Genomic DNA, 21629 nt, shown 5'->3' on the forward strand with positions numbered 1-21629 from the left:
AGAACGACTTCCCGCATACATTATTCGGAACCAGTCTTAGACACAGCATGCAGTCAAAGGGAAGAGCACTGGCAGGATTATGAGGAACCCACTCTGTCACCTAGGCAAGCTGAAATCAGTTTTTCCATTTAAAAACGAGTTCTTGGTCTACGGTTTTCTAAGGTCCCTTTTAACTCTGAAATTGACGTTCTTTGGTCCTAAGAAAACTCGGCTTGACAGAGGTTATTTGGTAGAATCGTTTCCCCCCCCCCCCCCCGAGAATAAAAAGCGCAACAAACTGTTTATCGATATTTGAGTCTTTCCCCATGTCCTTTAAAGGGCTGAGTTAGGAAAACAGAAGGTTAGTCCTCTTTTTGTTGGGTCCTCCACCGAGAGCTCCTGGTGTGCTCCGGGTCCAGCCCTCACCCTAGGTCGCTCCCCAAGGCCGAGCGAGACTGCGGGCGAAGCTGGCCTCTCGTCCCCACTCCCCGCCGGGAGCGGTGGGACTGGCGGAGATTAGTCCCAGGTCATAAACAACCTCTCACTTCCCCTCCCCCGCCCCGGGCCCGCCCGCGCAGGGGCCGGCCCTCCCAGGCCCAAGGAACCTCCTCCGGCGACCGCAGGCCCCGGAGCTCTCCTCGCAGGGAAGACCGCGCGGGCCGGCCCCCTTCTAAGCGGGTATTTGATTACTTTGCTCATCCCCTCCTCACTCGCCCCCGGGGAAAGGGGTTTGATACAGCGACCTCGCAAGGGGAGGTGAGGCCAGCCTCCATTTCCCTTCCTCCGACCCCTATCACCTCCAACAGCCAAGGAGAGGCCAGCGGCACTGACGCGCAGACTCACATCCGCGGCCGCCCCGCGCGCGCCGCCGCGACCCCCTCCCCCACGCCATGGTCTTTCCGCGGTCGGTCCCCGCCCCTTCCCGGAGCCCGCCTCCGCGTCTGCTGGCCCGCCTGCTCGTCCCTTGCGCTCGCTCTCGCGCGCACCCGATGCCCCGCCTCCGCGCGTGCTCAATAACTGTTCCCGGAGCCGGCCTACAAGCTTCCCCCGCCCCTGAGCTGTTTGAATATGCTAATGAGAAGTATGGGATTAGCCAATAGGATAACGGGGCGGTGCGTCACGTGGCTCGAGGACGTGTCAAGGGGCGGAGCCTCTGCAGACCCTGCCCGAGTTAAAACCGGAGTGTGAGAGAGAAAAGCGCTTCAGTAGCGAGAGGGGCTGAGAAAGTGGTGACACCGCCGGGGTGCGGAGGGAGTCCCTGAAACTTCTCCCAACAGCCCCAGGGCCAATCTCCCCTCAGCCCACTCCCCTCTTCGCCAGCTCCCAGGTCCCCACTCCCTGCACCGGGGGTGGGGTGGGGAGCCAGGCCCGTCTCCCGCTGGGACACACACAGGGGCCGGGAGCGGGGACGGGACCCCCGAGGCGGGGGGGACGGACGGACCGACCGACAGACAGACGGCCGGGCGCCCGCCCCAGCGGGCAGGCAGGCAGGAGGAGGCGGAGGCGGGGGTACGACGGGGAGGACTGGGTCTGGGGAGTTTCCTCTCAACTATCGGGGGAGAAACTCCCCGCAGCCGGAGGAAAGACCCAGACGGTGTTTTCCTCCCGGGGGCCGCGCTCCCCCGCCCCGCGTAGCGGCGGTTGCCGCCGCCGCCACCGGCGCCTCCACCTCTACCATCTCCTCTTTCTCCACCTCGGGCCCCGGTGTCCCCGGCCAGCACTATGCCCATCTTACTGTTCCTGATAGACACGTCTGCCTCTATGAACCAGCGCAGCCATCTGGGCACCACCTACCTGGACACGGCCAAAGGCGCGGTAGAGACCTTCATGAAGGTACCGACTGACCGAGCCCGGGCGGCGACCCGGGCCCGGCGACCCACGGGCGGCAGGGGTGGGGGGGAGGGTGGCCGGGGGCGGCGAGGCGGAGGTGTCGGGGACCTGACTGCGGGAGCTGCCGGGCTCGGGGACCCCCTCCCCCACCGCGCGGGCGGGCGGGCGGACGGGCGCTGCGAGCCGGGCTCGGCCCAGGCCCGGGCTCCAGGCGGTGTGTGGGGGCCGATCTGTGTGTGGGGGGCGGTGTGGAAGGGTGGCCGCTGCGTGTGCGGTACTGTGGGGGGGGGGGGGGAGGGCGGCGGGGCCGCTCGGCGCCCCTTCGCATCGTAACCTCGCTTCTGTGCTTCCCTCTCGCCCGCCCTGTTCCTTCTCCTGTCCCCCACCCGCTCTCCCGCAGCTCCGTGCCCGGGACCCTGCCAGCAGAGGAGACAGGTATATGCTGGTCACTTTCGAAGAGCCGCCCTATGCTATCAAGGTAACAGCCCTCGCCCTCCCCCTTCCCTTCCCTGTTCCTTCCTCGCTCGCCCTCCCCGCCCCCCCATTCACCCTTCATTATGCTCCCCTCCCCCACCCGCTGTGCTCCAGGCGCTGAGGTCTTTTCCCCTGCGGGCTCCCACCCCCTCCCCCGCTCCTGAGCGTCCTGGCGCGGCGCGGAGTCGCTGGGCCACCGCCGTCCCCTCCCCAGCCCGGCCCGGCGGTGGCGGCGGCGGCGGCGGCGGCGCTGCGATCAACATGGCCGACATTTCCCCTCCGCGGCGTGAGCGGCAGCAATGAACTGTGGGGGATATTTATTCAAGTTAGCCCCAGTGACAGCCGGGCCCGGCCGCGCCGAGCCCGGGTTTGCATTAAAGGGGACTCGGCCCGGGGCTCGGCCGCGCTCGCCCTGGTTGGCGAGCGAGCCGGGTGGGGGGCTGCGGAGCTTGGTGTTCGGATTCTTCCTCACAGGGCCGCGGGCCAGTGGGACAGCTGCAGGTTAACTTCAGAAGTCCTGCCCACTTCTGCTTTCCACCAGTACCTTTTGCATGCCCAAATCTTGGGTAGTAGGTTCGGGAGTAAATTTCCCAGGGAAGTTATAAAGTATTACGGCTGTTAGCCACCAAAAGCTGTAGAGCAAGCAGGTTTATCCTTGGCCACCTTTGAAGAGAGTTTCTTTGGCAGTGATACGGTATTAACACGTTAATCTAACCATACTGTAAAGTGAAGCAAAGCAGCTCCTTGGCGAACGGCATATTGTAACGGCCGCCCATGTGTACATGGCTTTAAAGGATGAAAAAAAAAAATTCTTACATTTTCTTTACAGGCCGGATGGAAAGAAAACCATGCAACGTTTATGAATGAACTGAAAAACCTTCAGGCTGAAGGACTTACGACTCTTGGCCAATCCCTAAGGACAGCTTTTGATTTATTAAATTTAAATAGATTAGTAACTGGCATAGACAACTATGGGCAGGTAGGTTGAATATTAAGGTGGAAAAACAGTTGATTTTTCTTTTTGTGGAGAAACACTGTCAAGTCCAAAACCTATATAACATGAAATACAAGTATGAAGCATTTCAGATTAAAGTACGATATGCACATAATACAAAAGTGAAACTGACCATATTTTACTGGCTTTAAAGCCCTCATTTTTTTTTTCCTTAAATGTATTTGTATTCAGAATTAGAGTCTGAATTTTTGTGCTGTAGCATTGACATGAATTTGGTTTTAATCCCTTGAAGTTCACTCAGGTTATAAAAGGGGAAAACTTTCTGCCTCACCACGCTCAGTTTCTGTGATAATCTACCCACAGGCAATTGTGCAACTCCTGCAGTGACTTCTGGACACTAGTTGACTAGTGGTTTTCATTTTTTTATTAGTAAAAACATCAGAGGAATTTTTGTTTTTGTTGGGGTTTAATTTAACCATATTTTATAGTTATTCTGAAAGGTAAGATTTTCATTGGCGTGCAGTAACTGAGTACATTAACATTTTTCAGCTGTTGAAGTATCCACAGTAAGCATCTATGCAGGAAGAATTCTGAATTCGGTTCTGAATTAAATCATGGGTCCAGAGGCTGTTATTATTTTTGAACTCCATGCTTTTGGAAAAGAGGCTTTTTGAATTTTCTTTATCTCCCCCCCCCCCCCCCCCCCAATATGATGGTTCACTATGAAATAAGGCAAAGTAGTCCGTTGTAATTTTTGAGATTGCTGGCCAGGAAAATTAAAGATACTGGTGAATGTGTAATGTTACACATAACAAAGGAATATTAGTTCCAAGTTCAATTTTTAAGTTGTAGTGCAGAAACATTATTGCCACACATGATACATTTAGGAATACATTTTGTTCTTTTCTCAAGGTCCATGAGCCACAATTTTCATGAGTTTGACAAATTTCAGGAAAATTTCCAGTGATTATAACTTTTGGTTGCTTTATATAGGAAGAAACAGAATTATTCCCTTGTTTTAGAAATGTTTATGCTTTGCTTAGTCGTACCTATTGGGCACCTAAACATTTTTGGAAAGGGCTGAATATAATCCTATAGCATTTAAGTATACATGATTCAGAGTCATTTTGTTCTAGTTTTACTGAATTGCACCTCCATTGTTTAATTCAGTAAATGCTTAATTTCTTACCACATAAATCTTTAAGTTTTTCTACCCTGTTTTATTTTGCAATATTTGTAATTTTAGGTAGGTTTGTCATGAACTTTTTCTGCCAAGAATCTGTAAAATAGATTTCTTACCCTTTTCTATTTCTTTGTTATTTGTAGTGATATACAGGCCTATTGGTGAAGGTTTTGATCCAAGCTTCTTTGAGTTCAAAGACAAATTTGAAACTTGCCATTATTTGGTTACTCTTAATTTGGTTGTCCGGGTGTCAATGTATGGAAGAACTATTTCCTATTTCTCTGCATCATATTTCATAAGGCATTTACACACATTTACCTCCTGCCACCTATTAAAAATATTTCTTAGGGTGCTTCTTTAGAGAAGCTGATTGTCGTGGAGAGGCTGAGGACATTTGCAATTTAAACTTGTATTTTCCTTTTCCCAGTTGCCATCTTCCACCAGAGAATGCTTAAGTTCTTATCTGTAAAGCGTATGATGTTTGAGGTTGAAGGTGGTCCTGCTGGGCTGTTACCACTTTGACCAAGAGAAGAGCCTGGAGATTAGGATGTTTTTGCATGTTCGGATTTATTAATTCAAGAAGGGGGAGGGATAATGCTTCTCAGTTATTTTGATGAGTAAGCAAGGATGCATGGAGTAGTACTAGTGCTTATGTCCTGAATTGGCACATAAAAATGACACTAGCATGAAAATAATTGAGGAAGCCATAATTTTCAAATGAAAATGAGTAAAGCACTTAATTAGAAGAAAACATCTTCCCAGAGATATTTCTCACCATAAGTCTTTATTTCGCTGATTTAAATATTACACATTTTCTGTTAAAGGATAGATTATCAAGAATTTTGGATGTCTCAAATACTTAACACTAAATATAGTTCATGTATTTTCTTTGTTAAGAGTACTTTGTGTTTGCCTGTTTTCTGTGGAATAGTTTTATTCTGTAACCTCAGTGTTTTTACATAAATACTTCCCCTTTCATACTCTACAAGGATCTGTAGGACCCACAGTACTAAATACTTGTATATAATTTTAGTACGTGAAAGGAAATGAGATAACGTGAGCTAGATGAAAGGGACAGAGCATATTTTTAGAGAGCATCTAAAAACATTTATGTACATTTCTGAATGACTTTCTTAAATACCTAAATGTGGATGTATATGTATATATATTAGATACCCCCATAGCTACTCCCCCCCCACATACATGGACGTATGTGATTTTCCATAACTAATCCCAAGGGTATTTTCAATGTCTGTATTGCTTGTGTTAAGTTAGTAAGTATATCTACAAATAAATTGTCTTTGAGGTATTAGTAATTAGGATACTAACAGAATTTGTAGGGTGTAAGTAAGGTTAAAGTAGCTGAGAAAAAAAACGCATCTTGGTGATTGTTTTCTTCAAGCACTTTGGATATCCCAGTAAAAACTTCCTTGCATATAGAAGTCCGTATAAATATTTAATTTTGAAAATCTGTACCATTTGCTGATATTTCTGCAATCATGGAACAAAGTATAGCTTCTCTCTAGTCTTCTCCTTGGATATTATAGCAACACTTAAATTGCTTATCCTTGCAGCTAAATGTGACACATGTGTTTTTTACATGTATTCACCAGAGTTTCAAATAATGCTGATCTTTTGAGAACCACCGAAAATCTGATGAAGAGAATCCTTGAGCAGTACCTAAAAGCAGATACAATATGTGTTTAATTTTTTAAAGGATTTTCAATGCCAAGTTTTACCTCATTTGAAAAATAGTAACTTTTTAGACAAGATCAAATTGAATGAATCTTAGGGAGAAGAATTTTAACCAGTTTATTCTTCAGCATAAATATTTGTGAACTTAGCAAATTCAGGTAGAGTTCTAATACTACTTTTTTCCTTTTACCCAGGCAGTATCTATTTAATACTAAGGTAGTACAAAATACAGGCTTTTCTTGTAATGTAGGTGAAGTAATGAAAACTTGATTCCCATTTGGGTTTTTTGTTTCCCTTAGGCTGTCAAGAAATATATTACCAGTAGTTTTATATTTATTGACCTGTCGACATTTTTTTCAAAAGAAAGTAGATTTTTGTACTGGAACGTGCTTCTGTGCTGAGTATGAACTGGAAAGAGTGGTGAATGGTATTTTGTAAAATTTTTAAGTCCATGAACTTTTTTTCCTAATTTTTAACTTGTGGTAAAAAAAAAAAAGAAAACCCACATAATATCAAATTTACCATCTTAACCATTGTTTGTTTGCTTGTTCGTTTATTTAAGTAATCTCTATAACCGTCTGGGGCTTGAACTCAACCCAGAAATCAAGAGTCCCCTGGTCTTCCTGCTGAGCCAGCCAGGTGCCTGCTGTCTTAATCGTTTTTAGGTGTACAATTTGGTAGTATTAAGTATATTCACACTGTTTTGCAACCAGTCTCCAGAACTTTTTCATCTTTCATAACTGAAATTTTATACCAGTTGAACATAACTTATTTTTTCCTCCCTCCAGTCCCTGACAACCACAATTCTAATTTCTATCTCTATTTGAATACTCTAGAGATGCTTTATATAAATGGAATCATACAGTGTTAGTCATTTTGTGACTGGCTTATTTCACTTAGCATAATGTCTTCACCATTCATCGCTGTGGTAGCTTATTTCAAGATTTTATACTCCTTCTTAGGACCGAATAATTTTTCATTGTATGTATATACCACGTTTTGCATATCCATTCATCCATGATGGACTTTTGGGTTTCCACCTCTTGGCTATTTTGAATAATGCTGCTATGAACAAGGTGTGCAAATGTCTCTCTGAGATCCTGCTTTCAATTCTTTTGAATATACACCCTGAAGTGGAATTGCTGGATCCTGTAATTTTATTAAATTCTTGAAAAACTCCTCTATTTTGCATAGTGGTTGCAATTGTTTTATATTCCCACTAACAGGGCACAAGAATTGCAATTTCTCCACATGCTTGTCAACACTATTTTCTGTTTTTCTGATTTGGGCCATCATAATAGGTATGTGATATCTTACTGGTTTATTTGCATTTGCCCAATTATTTATATTGAGCATCTGTTCATATGCTGGTTGGTCATTTGTATATTGGTTTCGGAGAAACGTCTGTTTAAGTTCTTTGCTCATTTTTTAATTAAGTTATTTGGTTTTTGTTGTTGTCGTTGAGTTGTGGGAGTTCTTTAAATATTTTGGATATTAACCCCTTACCAGATACGTGATTTGCAAGTTTTTCTCCCATTTCATGGGTTCCCTTTTCACTCTTGATTGTGTCCTTTGATGACAGAAGTTTTAATTATTGATGGAGTCCAGTTTAATTTTTCTTTTGTTGCCTATGCTTTTGGTATCCTCTCCAAGAAATCATTGCCAAACCCAATGTCTCTGAAGCTTTCCCCCTATATTTTCTTTTAGGAGTTTTAGTTTTAGGTCTTGCATTCAAGTTTTTAATCCATTTTGACTTAATTTTTGTATATGGTGTATGGTAAGGGTCCAACTTCATTCTTCTGCCTGTGGACATCTGGTGTTCCTAGCACCATTTGTTTGAAGAGACTCTCCTTTCCCCCATCGAAAGGCTTTGGCCAGTCCTTGAACTTCTTATAAACCTCTTAAACTTATCTTCAATAATTTTTATTGGCTCATAATTCTTACTGATGGATAGGGGACTCTACAGTCAAATTTGCTTAAAAGTTTTTTCTCTCTATCTTTTTTTAACTGGATAAAAAGCACAATGGCCAGGAATGTGAAAATTGGAATCCCAGTCCTGACCTTGATACTGAATTACTGTGTAACATGCTTTACCACCCTGTGCCTCTGCTTCTTCATATTCCAGATTACTAATAATGAAGCCATTGTACTGTTATTATAGAAATGATTAGAGGTTTAAATGGGATGGTATATTAAAAATGTACTTTCAAACTTGTCAAGTGCCAAGGAGACACAAAGCTTTCTTTTTTCCCTCAATAGGTTAGTTTGTTTACCTCTAGTTTTCTGTTATTTTTTTACCTTAAATTTGAAATTTTGATTATAAAAATGTGGTGATTTTTAAAGCAGAATTTTATTACATGCTTTGAAATCTAACAGCCTATTAAATATGTATTTTTTTTTTCCCTTGGGCTTTGTATTGCTTCCTGAGAAAGCAGTGTGGAAAGTAAATACTATCACTTGGCCGAGTTGTCATAATGGCAGTTGATAAATATGACGAAGCATAGGGATGGTTTGTAAGGTTCAGATAAGTCAGAAAGTCATTCTTTTTTGTAGGAATACAAGTTAGAGAAGAAGGGACCTTTATGTAGAACAAAAGCACATGTTGTAGGATTCTCTCAAATGGGAGCTCCCCCTAGTGCGTTTAAGATGAGATTTACACAAGTTTGTTTTGCAAGGGACCTTTGAGGAACACCTCTGTTGAGTATATCAAGGGATATTTTAATAAGAAGGTTTGAGCTTAAAGTAGCATGAAGTGGGTATGATTTATTTCCTATTGAGTATTAGTTTTAAAGGTGGTAATTTAAATGAAAAATTTTAAGACCTAGATTTTATTTTCTTTGAAAACACTGTCACTTTTCTTCATAATTTATGCTCTAAATCTGTTTTCTGAAGGATCAAAAAATTGCTTTGTCATGATCTTTCAAAAGAAAATGAAAAAGGATATCCAAAGGACATTATTGCATTCTTAATTAGAAATTACTGTGTAATTCTTACTGTGTAAGAAATTATAAGTATAAAAAGCAAAAAATAATAGGTTTTACTTCTTCAAAGAGAATTTTATTTTCCCTTCATGCAAGGGAATGTCAATAATTACATATTAAATTATGTACAACTGAAAATTAAAAGGCTGGGAACAAATGTAATATTTGAATGAAAGAATTCTACTTTTCAAGTATTTTAAGTTGATTTAAGGTCACTTGTGGTCAGGAGTAAGGAAAGAACTGTTTAGACACGTTCATGTCATAGGTTTCTACAAAGAGATTGTGCAACATTTTATAACTTGAAATTTCTTTAAATATTTAAAATAACCCTTAGCCAATATAACCCTTCACTCAAGTTTCTAACGTATATGTAAAATCATCTTGGTGGTCTTTTTTCATTTGCTTCAGCAGTGCCCATATGTTACTAGCCCTGTGTTCTTTCATTTAAAAAAAAGTATTGCCCTTATGTAAACTTAATTTTTATTTAGCAGTGTTATTAAGTTTCTTAATTTAAACATGGTCCCAGACCATAGACAAAATACTAAAGTTTTTTGTTTCTGTTTTAGTTTGTCAGAAGAAGCAGATTCTTTTTCCCCCAACTTTTTTATTGAGGTACAACTTAAATACACAAATCTTAAGTGTGAAGCTTAGTGAATTTTTATATATGTTCTTGAGAACAAGATTGAACTTTTGTATCTCCTGACAGAAATTTTCATTGGACTTTATGTATCATTATGACTTTTGTTTTATGGGACTTTAGAATTGCAAGTCCTGTTAGAAGTTTACTCCATCTTCCTCATTCTATACATGAAGAAAGTAAAGCCCAGAAAAGTTTAGAAGGCTGATTTCTTTACACTTATGAAATATTTTAAAAGATTAAAATTGGTTATGGAACAGTTACACAGATTTTTTTATTAGCAACTTGTATGTTACTAAAGAACAAATTTTATTTACAAGTGTAACCAATAGATATAAGTCCCTTTTTAGGGGTATGTCTGTGGTTCTCTACTGGAATATGCTTTCTTTCATTTCCTCTGGTGAAAACCAGGCAATTCATTTTGCCAGTTTGTTACATTTAGCCTTTCTTGTAACACTATGAAAATACTGTTATATGCAGTTGGAGTTCCTCCCCACTCCCTTGGAAAAAAGTTAATATGAACGTTGGGGGCCATGGGGTGGCTCAGTTGATTAAGCGTCCTACTTTCTGGTCATGATCTTGCGATTCATGGGTTCGAGTCCCGTGTCGGGCTCTGTGCTGACAGCTCAGAACCTGGAGCCTGCTTCAGATTCTGTTTCTGTCTCTATCTGCCCCTTCCCTGCTCACACTGGGGAGGGGGCAGAGAGGGAGAGGGAGTGAGAGAGAGAGAGAGAGAGAGAGAGAGAGAGAGAGAGAATATGAGAGAGAATCCCAAGCAGGCTCCTCACTGTCAGTGTGGATTCGCTATGGAGCTCTTTGCGGGGCTCAGATTCCCAAACTGTGAGATCACGACCTGAGTGAGCCAAAATCAAGAGTTGGATGCTTAGCCTACCAAGCCACCTAGGCGCCCAGATATAAGATAATTTTGAAAACCTCTTAGCATCGTCTTTTAAGATTTAGAAAACTCTGATTGGTTCTATCTGTTCCCACTCCATCCGTGAGTTCCAGGCCAGTCATGTAAACTCTCAGACTCAGTTTCCTCATTAGGAAGATGAGGTGAAAGGATCTATGCTGCAGGATTGTGGTGAAGATTAAGTGGTATGGAATGTAATTTATTGTAACACTTACTCTCATTTTTATGAATTTCCTTTTATTTGCGTTTTAAAGACTGGAATTGTGGGCACGTGGTATGTTATACAGCTTTCTTCAGTGTAAGCAGTGTGGTACAGAAAGAACCGCTTCATTAGAACTGGTCGTGCCTGGCTCTGCCACTTACTAGCTTAGGCTGTATTGACAAGTCCCCTTAGCCTCACTGAACTTCAAATCACTTATCCACCAAATGGTGAAAATAGCATAATTCTTGGGAATTTTTGTAAGAACTAGAAATATTAATCATTTAGCAAAGTGCCTGTTTGGCACATGGTAGGAACTCAGATGATGATGATTAACTGTCGTGCCCAATGTTATGTTAAACACTTAACAGGGCAAAGCTTTGTAATCCGAAACCTTTGACAGAAGTTCCATAACCCAACATCTATCCATCATAAACATCGAAAGAAGCTAGAATTAGCTAGCCAGTATTTCCAGCTAATGTAAAATTTTGTGCCATAAGGAACAAACATAATGGTTTTGGCTTTAAATTGAAGCTCCAAAAATATTTTACCCTTGGTGTTGAAAAGTTTTTTCTCCAAAATCTCTATTTCTTGTTCAAAAACAGTTTGATAACATATTTAATTTAATAAAGCAAACATGTTTTTCGATTTTCAGAGAAAGAAGGTGTTAATTTTTTGAGGAAACTTAGATCTGAGTCCATTTCTAGGGCTTTGTAAATAGTATATTTTAGAATACGAGTTGGTGTTGGTTGGGATGGGGTGGAGGGAGGATGTTCTTGTACAGAAGAAAGGTCAAATGTGAAATGTTATGATCCCTTTTATTATTTGTAATGTAGATTTATGTGGGAAAAATAGGATAAGCCTAGGAAGGATTTTTTTCTAGATGATAATAGTTCTTTTTTAGAGCATACGTGATCTAAAATCCGATGATTGGTATAGTGAGGTATAGTTGCACATAAGAAAATATTTTAACATAAGAATCTTACAATTAAGAGGATTATTTGTAACCAAAGGACAAATTTATATCAGGCTAGTGATGTCTTATCAAGATTTATTCTTGTTCCTATGCACTCTTGCTTTTTTAATCTGTTCCTTAAAAGGATATGGCATTTTAACATTTTCCATTTTTTGCTTTTGCCTAGATAAGCTGAGGGACTCATGGTAAAGGTCCTCAGAAGGATTATATTGTCTGACAAACTGTTACAGTGATGAAAACAGTAATTGTAGTATTAGCTATTAGTAATGTACTTTGAAACTCCTCAATGGCAGTATTGATGCTGGCATGTTAAAGGAAAACTCGTATTAGATATTAGGAAACATCAACAAAGTCTTCTGGTTATTTTGGAGTTTGAACACTGGAAGCATACCAGCAATTATTCTGAAAGGATTAAAAACAATAGTTTTTTTTTTTTTTTTTTTAATGTGTATTCATTTTTGAGAGAGAGAACAGAGCGTGAGCTGGGGAGAGGCAGACAGAGGGAGACAGAATCCAAAGCAGGCTCCAGGCTTTGAGCTGTCAGCACAGAGCCCAACGCAGGGCTTGAACTCCCTGACCTCGAGATCATGACCTGAGCTGAGGTCGCATGCTTCACCGATTGAGCCACCCAGGCGCCCCAACAATAGATTATTTTTAATCCCCGGAATTGAAGATGATTCTGTGTTCTGTGAAAGGTTAGGCTGCAAACCTCAGTAAGTGATGTTACAAAGGCTCCATCTACAAGATGATGACAGCATTCAGTCCTTTTGGATTATTGAGAGTAAGCAAAATGATGTCTTTGTGGCCTCTGATAATGCCTGAGTTGTGATAATTCCTGGTCATTTATGTACTTTGGCAGGTAAAAGCTAATGTAAAATTTTGAATTTTTGTTGTACAGTTTTAGTTGTCAATCCATTTCTCAAAGCAGTAAGTTAGAAAAACCAAGAAATTGCATTCAGAAAATTGGGCCTAAATCAGATAATAGAGTAAAAAGTCTTTATATGTTGGAGTGCCTGGTGGCTCACTTGATTAAGTGTCAGACTTGATTAAGTGTCAACTCAGGTCATGATCTTGTGGGTTCGAGCCCCGTGTTGGGCTTTGTGCTGACAGCTCAGAGTCTGGAGCCTGCTTCAGATTCTGTTGTCTCCTCTCTCTCCCCTTCGCCCACTAACGTGCACATGTGCTCTTTCTCTCTCCCTCTCTCTCAAAAAATGAATAAATATTAAAAAAAATTTTTAAAGGTCTTTATATGTAAATTTTATTGTTAATCCAGAAGGGACAATGTCTAATCTCAAACAACATTATATTGAATGTAACTCTTAATGTAATAAAAAAAAGAGTCATTCTTAGAGCTTCCATTTTAATGAGCTTAGAGCAACTATCAAAAATGTGTGACAACTATCCAGTCATTCATATGACCTCTGCTTTTTCATGAGGTTCATTTCTAAGGTAAAACCTTTGTGGATTTGTATGTATAGTTAGAAGGGCTTATATACTTTTCTTGGCAAAAGGCCCAAGTATTATGTGGTTAGTTTCTCATTTCCTAAACATGTCACCTATTTTGAAAATTTTAAATCTATAAACACTTGGGAAGGGACTTAGTACTAAGCATCAGTAAATGTTTGAGTCAGAGCCTAGGGAGTACAGAGTACAAATACCTTTTGTAATGGATTTGGAGAAATTTTAATAGTTCCTTCTAAAACTTCTGAAATTGGGTTACCATCATTTCTTTCCTAAAAAGTGAAAATTCATGTGTTTTTTTTTTTTTTTTACAAAGCAGAGCCCCTTAAAACTAATCTCGAATTATGATTTATCCAATTAAATTATTTTCAGTTGGCCTTCAGCTATAGCACATGGGAAAAAATAGACTGTCAATTTTTCCAAGTGCTTATCATGAATTTTTTTTGCTTTATTAAATTTAATGCTTTATTGCTAACTTTACTGACATGAAACATTTATTAGGCAGTTCCTTCTCATTTTCAGTTGTAGTCATGAAGATACTTACATAGAATGCCGTGGTTGAATTCCATCTTCTGTGTAGGAGAGCTGATGTGTGTGTGAATGATTTTTTTGTGAACATATGTGTGGATGTTTAGGAAAAAATAGCTCTTAATAGTTAAAGACATGATTTAACCAGACTTTTGCAAAGGTAGTATCTATACATTTGGTGGTAATCAACACCTCAAGGAGATGATTGGTCTGGATAGTATAGGGAGGTCTGTGTGATTTATTGATGTCAAATTAATTTTCAGCATTATTGCTATATATAACTTCATCTGTCTTTGAAAATAGGTTTTCACCCTGGCTTTTTTTTTTTCCTGCCATGTTTGCAACATGTTTACTATTACATTCTTTGCTGGAATTTTTTCCCAAATTAATATTACCTAGTCCATTTAAAATAACGAGCATATCAGGTTTTTTTTATCTAGAATGTTAGTATTTTTTTTTAAGTTTATTTATTTTGAGAATGAGAAGAAGCAGGGTGAGGGTCAGAGAGAGGGAGGGAGAGGGAGTCCCAAGCAGCACATGAGCTCATCCATGCTCAGCACAGAGCCTGACGCAGGGCTTGATCATGACTGTGAGATCATGACCTGACCCAATGTCAAGAGTTGGACACTTAACCTACTGAACCACACAGGTACCCCCCAATTTTTTTTTTTTTTTTACTGCTATTACTGTTTAAATATTACGAAAACCAGTTATTTATTTGTAGAATAATCTTATTTAAATTTTAGTTTCCAGTTCAAATGTAAAACTCACATTCTGTGAAGTTATTAAATATTTAATATTTTAGACCTATTGAATTTATATTACTGGTTTTTGATGCAGTATTTCTTAGCCCTGTATGTTATGGAGTTTCCTTAACATTTTTGTCCTAAAGTCAAACTGTTCTTCAGTTCTTACAGTATTTCTTTTTTTCCCCCGTGTTTGTTTATTTTTGAGAAAAAGAGAGCATGATGGGGGAGAGGCAGAGAGAGAATCCCAAGCAGGCTCTGCTGTCAGTGCAGAGCCGACCTGGGGCTCAATCCCATGAACCGTGAGATCACCGACTGAGCCACCAAGGCACTCCTATAGTATTTCTTACATGATTACTGTTTGGTTTATTAATTGAATCAAATTCTAGGATATTGCTCTTGGTCGTTATATTAAAATAAATATATGGGATTCCCCTGGCTTTTTCTTAAGTCTTATTCCATCTGTTTTTAATGATGCTAATATTTTTAACATAAGGAATTGTATGGTTAGGTAAAGGAACTATATTTGTACACAACTGTATAATGGAATTACTTGAAACTAAAAGAATATATATTTTAATGTGGAATTTTAATTGTTTAATTTTGATGTTTTTCTGTAGTTATAGACCTTAATTTATTCTAAGATGCTAGGTTTTCATACACTAGCAGATTTTTAAAGGTTTATTTTTAGATACTAAGCACATTTTAATTTTGACTACTTGTTTTGAATGTGTAATAAATGCACACGGTTAAAAAGTTCAAGCATTATAGAAAGTTACACAGTTGCTCACTTCCATTGTTCACAGGCAGCCATGGTTAATCAGTTTGTAATGTATCTTTCAGAGATCTTTTATTTTTTTTTTAATCTTTTAAAAAATTTATTATTTTTAGAAGAGTGGGGGAAGTGCAGGGGTGGGGGGAAGAGAGAGAGAGGGAGAGGGAGAGAATCTTAAGCAGGCTCCATGGTCAGCGTGGAACCTGATGTGGGGCTCTATTCCATGACCCTGGGATCATGACCTGAGCTGAAATCAAGAGTGGGACACTCAACCAACTGAGCCACCCAGGCTCCCCTTTCAGAGTTCTTTTCTATATATTCAGAGGTGCTATTTTTTTTTATAAGCACTAATTTCCTAAGATGAATATTTTAGAGTTTTTTTTTATCAAAAGACTCATTTTTGCCATACCACTTGAGATCATAACTATAAAAGTAATAATCTTAAATTCTAAAACAAACATAAAACTTGTAATTCTGGCCTTGGAATATTGATTTAAATATAAGGCTGTCAGGCCTTTATTGACTTAAGTAATTAATATATTTTGTTTGGAATGTTTAATTAACCAGTTGTGATTCATTCCTGTAATATAACGAACCTCCCACCCTTTAAAAGAAGCAAAACTGTATTAACGACAGTGAATTATTGAATAGAAGATATAATTAGCACATCAAAACTGTGATTTCATAGATCTTATTGATATAGTTTGAGGCAAAAATAAAATAACTGACTTCAAGGAAAATATTGAGTACATAAATATTAGTACAGGTAATAAGCAGATATTGACAAAATTCTGGTTGTGGTATGCAGTTGCCTGAAGTTGAGCAATACTGAACTAAATGTTATATATGCTAGTTGACCTGTATTTGCAAAGTATGTATTAAAAACTGCTTTTCTCATTTCTATGTAGTTGTGATTGTGTTTATTATCAGTATTATGACAAGTCTTTGGAAGTGAATTGCATCCTAAGATATTTTTCTTTTAGAAATAAGTTTAAAGGAGATGAGTATTATGAAGTAGATGACATCTATATCTAACACAGAACAATAATATTAATATTTCTGTGTTTTATATTTTCTCTATAGAATCTGAATTTTGACAGATTATAAAGGGAGTGTCAGCATTTCTAAATGAGAATGAAGTAGTTGGTCATATTTTAGAGGAACATATATTGTTACCTCTTTTTTAGATATGGTAGTAGAGGAAAATAGGATTGATAATGCCAGCTTTATGTTCTTATTTATGTAGATTTTACAAAGATGTAAATAGGGGACCTAGACATCTAGTTTAGCAACTTAACCGTTAAAAAAAATTTTAACAGCTGTCCTACTGAGTACTTGTCCAGTGGCATATGCATGAGAACCATTACTAATGCAGTACTTACTTCTCACGGCGATTCTTTCCTCCTCTTAACATAGTTGCTGTTGTTGCTATTACTTAACTTGAAAAGGAAGTTTTAGGTTGAAAAAGCACAGTCTGTTTCTGGAAGTTTCTGATTTTCTTGCTAGGGAATATGCTTTTAGCCTATATGTGTAAGACATTATACATCTTAACATCTCTTTGGTTGATTTCTTTTGACTGTACCTTTCTGGGCATATGGCAAAATAACTAGACAATAGTAGGTGTAAGTAGCTGAAAATGCCATCACAGGAGAGCTGGTGGGCTGACATTTGGTGCACATTTTCTCTTCAGTAGCCCCTTTAATCCATGGGAAAAGTAGCTTTGCCATGGCTGTCCTTATAAGGTTGTTCCAAGGACTGATAACATGGAGCATGGTGCATGGGGAGAAAATGAGTCCTTTGGTACCATAGCAGAGATAGCCAATGAAAGTTTTACTGAAGACTCAGGGGTGCCTTGCTTTTGCTTTGGAAGATAATAGTTAAGACTTATTTAAGGGTACAGTAAAATTCCTGTATCTCTTCCAGCCCCCCCCCACTACATTTTAAATTTATTGGGTAAAATTAAAAATTCTGATTCTGAGAACCGGGTTAGTTTGTATTTGAGGGAAATTTAGCCTTTTATATTTTCAAAAAAATTTTTTTGGAAAATGTTTTAAAATTTTCAAAAACTTTTTTTTTTGCAAAAATGAAATGGGTTCTAGTGGGTAAGATTACTTTATTATTATTTTTTTCATTTATTTATTTCTGAGGGACAGAGTGAGACAGAGTGTGAGTGAAGGAGGGGCAGAGAGAGGAGACACAGAATCTGAAGTAGGCTCCGGGCTCTGAGCAAGCATTCAGCACAGAGCCCGATGCGGGGCTTGAACCCATGAAGAGGGCCGAAGTTGGACACTTTTACTGAGCCACCCAGGTGCTCCAAGATTACTTAATTTAATTCTTTAAGTTTTCTTATTGAGATTTTATGCCTTAATTTCATTGTTTTGGCTAACCCCATGGTAATATTAAATTATTGCAAGAACTTAACATTTGCGTTTTATGTTATCTTTAGCAGAATTTTTACCTGAGGTTTTTGACCAGTAGTAAAATCGGTTGTTTTTTTTTTTTTAATAAATTTTCTAAATGAGAAGATTTCCATTAGTAAATAGGTAGAATATTATACCTTGCACTCTATCCTTTAGGGACATATTTAGATTTCTTTGCACCAAGAAGTACAGCTCTGAGAGAACCATCTGATTTTAATTATGCTAATGGCAAAAGTAAACTTTTAGTCCCTCTACTGGTTGCCTTTGATGTAGCAGAACCTAATATTACTATTTTTTTGGAGATCTTGTAACTAAGGTAAAAGCTATTTATAACTTTATGACCAAGGTGAATTTTGTGGTCTATTCTAATATGGACTGTCCCCAAATTAAGTGACTTCATAAACATACAAGGAATAAAAACGTAAAGATTTGGGAATTACTGAACTGCATTGGCTTGGCAACAGATAGTTAATGACATTAGAAGTCACAACTTTTGACCTTTGAAATGTTAAATTATTTTTTGTAACACATGAAAATTGTCTCATGATACTGGTAGACAACCAGAAATGTGCTTTAATTTACTGGGTAAAAATGTGTGAGAAAGATGCCAGTTATTTCCTGTGCTTCTGCCAAGCATAAATGCACTTTCACAGGCGGGGGAGGAGCAGTGTAAACTGTATAGAAGAAAACTGTCTTGGAGCAACATCATCTGATCATTTGTTGCAGGTGATTTAGAAATTTATGCTTAAATAAATTTATTCTAACATTTATATTTCTATATAGAGGTAGGGATAATTTGTTCCTGAAGAAATAAAAACTGTCCTCTTGTATATATGTGCAGTAAGTCATTATTATTCTAATTTTTATCATGACTAATCCTATTGTCTTTTTTAGTGTGATTCTTGAAGGGATCTTAGCCATGTTAGGGTTAAATAATTAAATAATTATTTTATTAAATAATTTATTTTATTAAATAATTAAATAATTAGCCATGTTAGGGTTAAATAATTAAATACGTGAAATGAAGATGGTCATATTTTTCTTTACTTTTTTCTACCTTTGATGTTTATCTCAATTTTCCAAAATTTAAAGTCATTAAAGATCTTAATATTGTTTTACCTTGCGTTTGTACCTATGCTCTCTGAAAGTTGGTTGACGTTCGTTTTCAAAAGTAAACATTCCATTTTGTTTACATTGTATTTTGTTGCAGTGTGTTTTTGTTGGGGAGAGGTATATTGATTTATATATAGAAAATTTAGGGGTACCAGGGTGGCTCAGTCAGTTGAGTGTCTGACTCTTGGTTTTGGCTCAGGTCATGATCCCAGGGTTGTGGAATCAGGCTCTGTGCTAAGTGTGGAGACTACTTGTGATTCTCTCTTTTCTCTCTTAATTACCCTCTGCTCCTATCCCCGGCTCATGGTCTCTTGGTGTCTCTCTCTCTCTAAAAAAAAAAAAAAAATTTTTTTTTTGTGGGTGAGAAATCACAAAACAACAGGAAACCAAGTAAAGGAATAGCTCCACTGTAGTTAATTTTGCTGTAGATAGAATATATTAAATAAAACCAAACTGATTGTAACGCTATTCATTATTCTGTGAACATGGCACAGTCTAGGTTCATGTAGAACTGTATGCAAGAGGATTTAGTTGCTACCAACAGGACTTTTAGATGCTGTGGAAAGACCATGATATTTAGAACTGGAATAAGGTTCTGGCTTTGCTAGTTACCAGCTGGGTAACTTTGGATTATATTATTTAATCTTGTGAATATTTTACTGTACCATGTTTTTAGGGTTAAATGAGATCATGTGACTGTTTTATTGTTATTATCAAGTACCTGATTATTAGTAATTTCAGGTATAGTTGCTATGGAGAGTACTATGTGTATGACTCCAGTAAAGTTTCAACTAAAAGTTGGTTATCAAGGAAAGAGTCACTTATATTTTGATGTTTTAATTTAGCTTACATTTTAACTCAAAGGCTTTGCTGAATTATAATACATTTTAACTTGATTTCTAGATATGATGGTCCTTAAAGTATGTACTGGTTTTTGGATGCATATCACCATTCATAAAGTTCAGTACGTCATAGATCGTTGTTCTTTAATTACAAATGTAACCGACTGGCCTCTGAAGGATAATTCTCAGTGTGCTTATACAGGAATAAAAATTGATGTCAGACTTTCATTCAGAAAATATAGAAGAAAATTTGAGTTAGGTGCAGAGGTGCTCCAGAAGCACTGTTCCAATTATTTGGTCCACGTAGTTGTAGGTAAGGGTAGAAGCAAGATAAAATAATTCTGAAGCTATCAGGATATCTTGGCCTTCTTTATCTCCCTTTGCCAATTTTTGATCTATCGTGGTATTTGTAGAGACCAGGAGAAGAGAGTTCTATGTACATAGGTACATTTATTATTGGTGAGATTGGATTATCAGGCACCTGACACGATGCTTGTCGTATGGCAGCCACTCAGTAAACATTTGAGGGACAAACATGAGTAAATGGAGAGCGGATGGCTAGACTGACACAGGACAGAGGCAGTGTACCCTTGTATCCTAGCAAATTCATGAGTTGTTATGTGTTAAGCTAGGGAATCACTCATTTATATTGAGATATAGGTAAAGTATCTGTATCTTCTTTCAAAGCTTGTTGAAGTTTGAAAAATTCTCAATGGTTCCATGAACTTGGGCAGGTTTGTATTAAATCTCAGTCAGTGAATCAGTGAGTATTTTAAGGGCCCAGTGCTTAAATATTTTGTGCTCAGTGCTGAGGAAAAAATAATGACATGCTCCTTGACTTCAGTTTACTCAGAATCAGGAAGCAATGATGAACAATACAAGACGGTGTATTTTTAAAAAAACTATAGTAAATACACATAACAATTTACCATCTTAACCGTTTTTAAGTGTGGAATTTAGTAGTGTTAAGTATATTCACATTGTTGTGCAAGGTGTTGTATATTTAAATTAAAAATAATTTGAGAAGGAGAGAGGTTAAATGCAGGGAAGTAGTATTCAAAATGTACTCCATGGGGACGCCTGGGTGGCTCAGTTGGTTAAGCATTTGACTCTTGATCTCAGCTGAGGCCTTGATCTCAGGGTTGTGAGTTCAAACCCTGTGTTAGGCTCCACATTGGGCATGGAGTGTACTTAAAAAAAAGACAAAATGTACTCCGTGACACCACTCCAAATCCAGTTTTATTTGAAGAAACATTCTATGTATCTATATTTTTATTAAGTTTGAAAACTGCAACTATTAGAATTTGGAGAGGGAGAACAATAAATTATTTAAGGGCAGACTAATCAGGGAAGGCTTCATGGAAGAAGAGGACTTAAACTGGGCCTTAAAGAAAAATTCGGAATTGAGTGGGTTGTGGGCAGGGAAAAGGGAAGACATTCTACGAGAGGGAACCAGGTGAAGTTCAGCAGTGACAATGAACATGGCCTGTTTATAGATCTATGAGAAGACTTACATTATTAGAATTTATTATTTATGTTGGGGGTGAATGGTGTGACAGGTAGGATAGTGTAATGTTTCTCCAAATGTATTCCACTTACCATGAATGTTGTGGAGAAGGAAGGGAAGGTAAATTCATGTTTGTTTGTTTTTTTAATCCCCTGCAAGTCTTCTGTAACATTTGGATGCTTCTATGCCCTCGAAATCTTCTAAAAGTTATAGCCAACATATTTTAATTTGACCAGAGGTTGCTTTCCCCATTTGGAATCATTATTTCCTGGACACCTGTTTGAAAAATGTATATACCACCTGCAAGTTGTATGACTTGATCAAGAAATTTAAACTGCCAAATCTCCCCTTCCCACTTTATGAAGATCAGTTAAAATCACAGTGTATGTGAAGTGTTTGTAAATACATTTAACAA

The 21629-nt window shown here is 38.7% G+C and overlaps 1 protein-coding gene across 1 annotated transcript in view; it reads left to right on the top strand.

The window, feature by feature from the left end:
• The first annotated feature begins 1185 nt into the window (after positions 1-1185).
• Positions 1186-21629, top strand: part of INTS6 (integrator complex subunit 6) — an 89962-nt gene continuing 69518 nt past the window's right edge. The window contains exons 1-3 of the mRNA XM_027064770.2: positions 1186-1812; positions 2210-2287; positions 3113-3262. Of these exons, the coding sequence (XP_026920571.1) occupies positions 1702-1812; positions 2210-2287; positions 3113-3262 (339 nt within the window). The 5' untranslated portion in view covers positions 1186-1701. The remainder of the gene's footprint in view (positions 1813-2209; positions 2288-3112; positions 3263-21629) is intronic.

Source organism: Acinonyx jubatus, chromosome A1 (assembly GCF_027475565.1).
Source record: "Acinonyx jubatus isolate Ajub_Pintada_27869175 chromosome A1, VMU_Ajub_asm_v1.0, whole genome shotgun sequence".
Classification (NCBI taxonomy): domain Eukaryota; kingdom Metazoa; phylum Chordata; class Mammalia; order Carnivora; family Felidae; genus Acinonyx; species Acinonyx jubatus.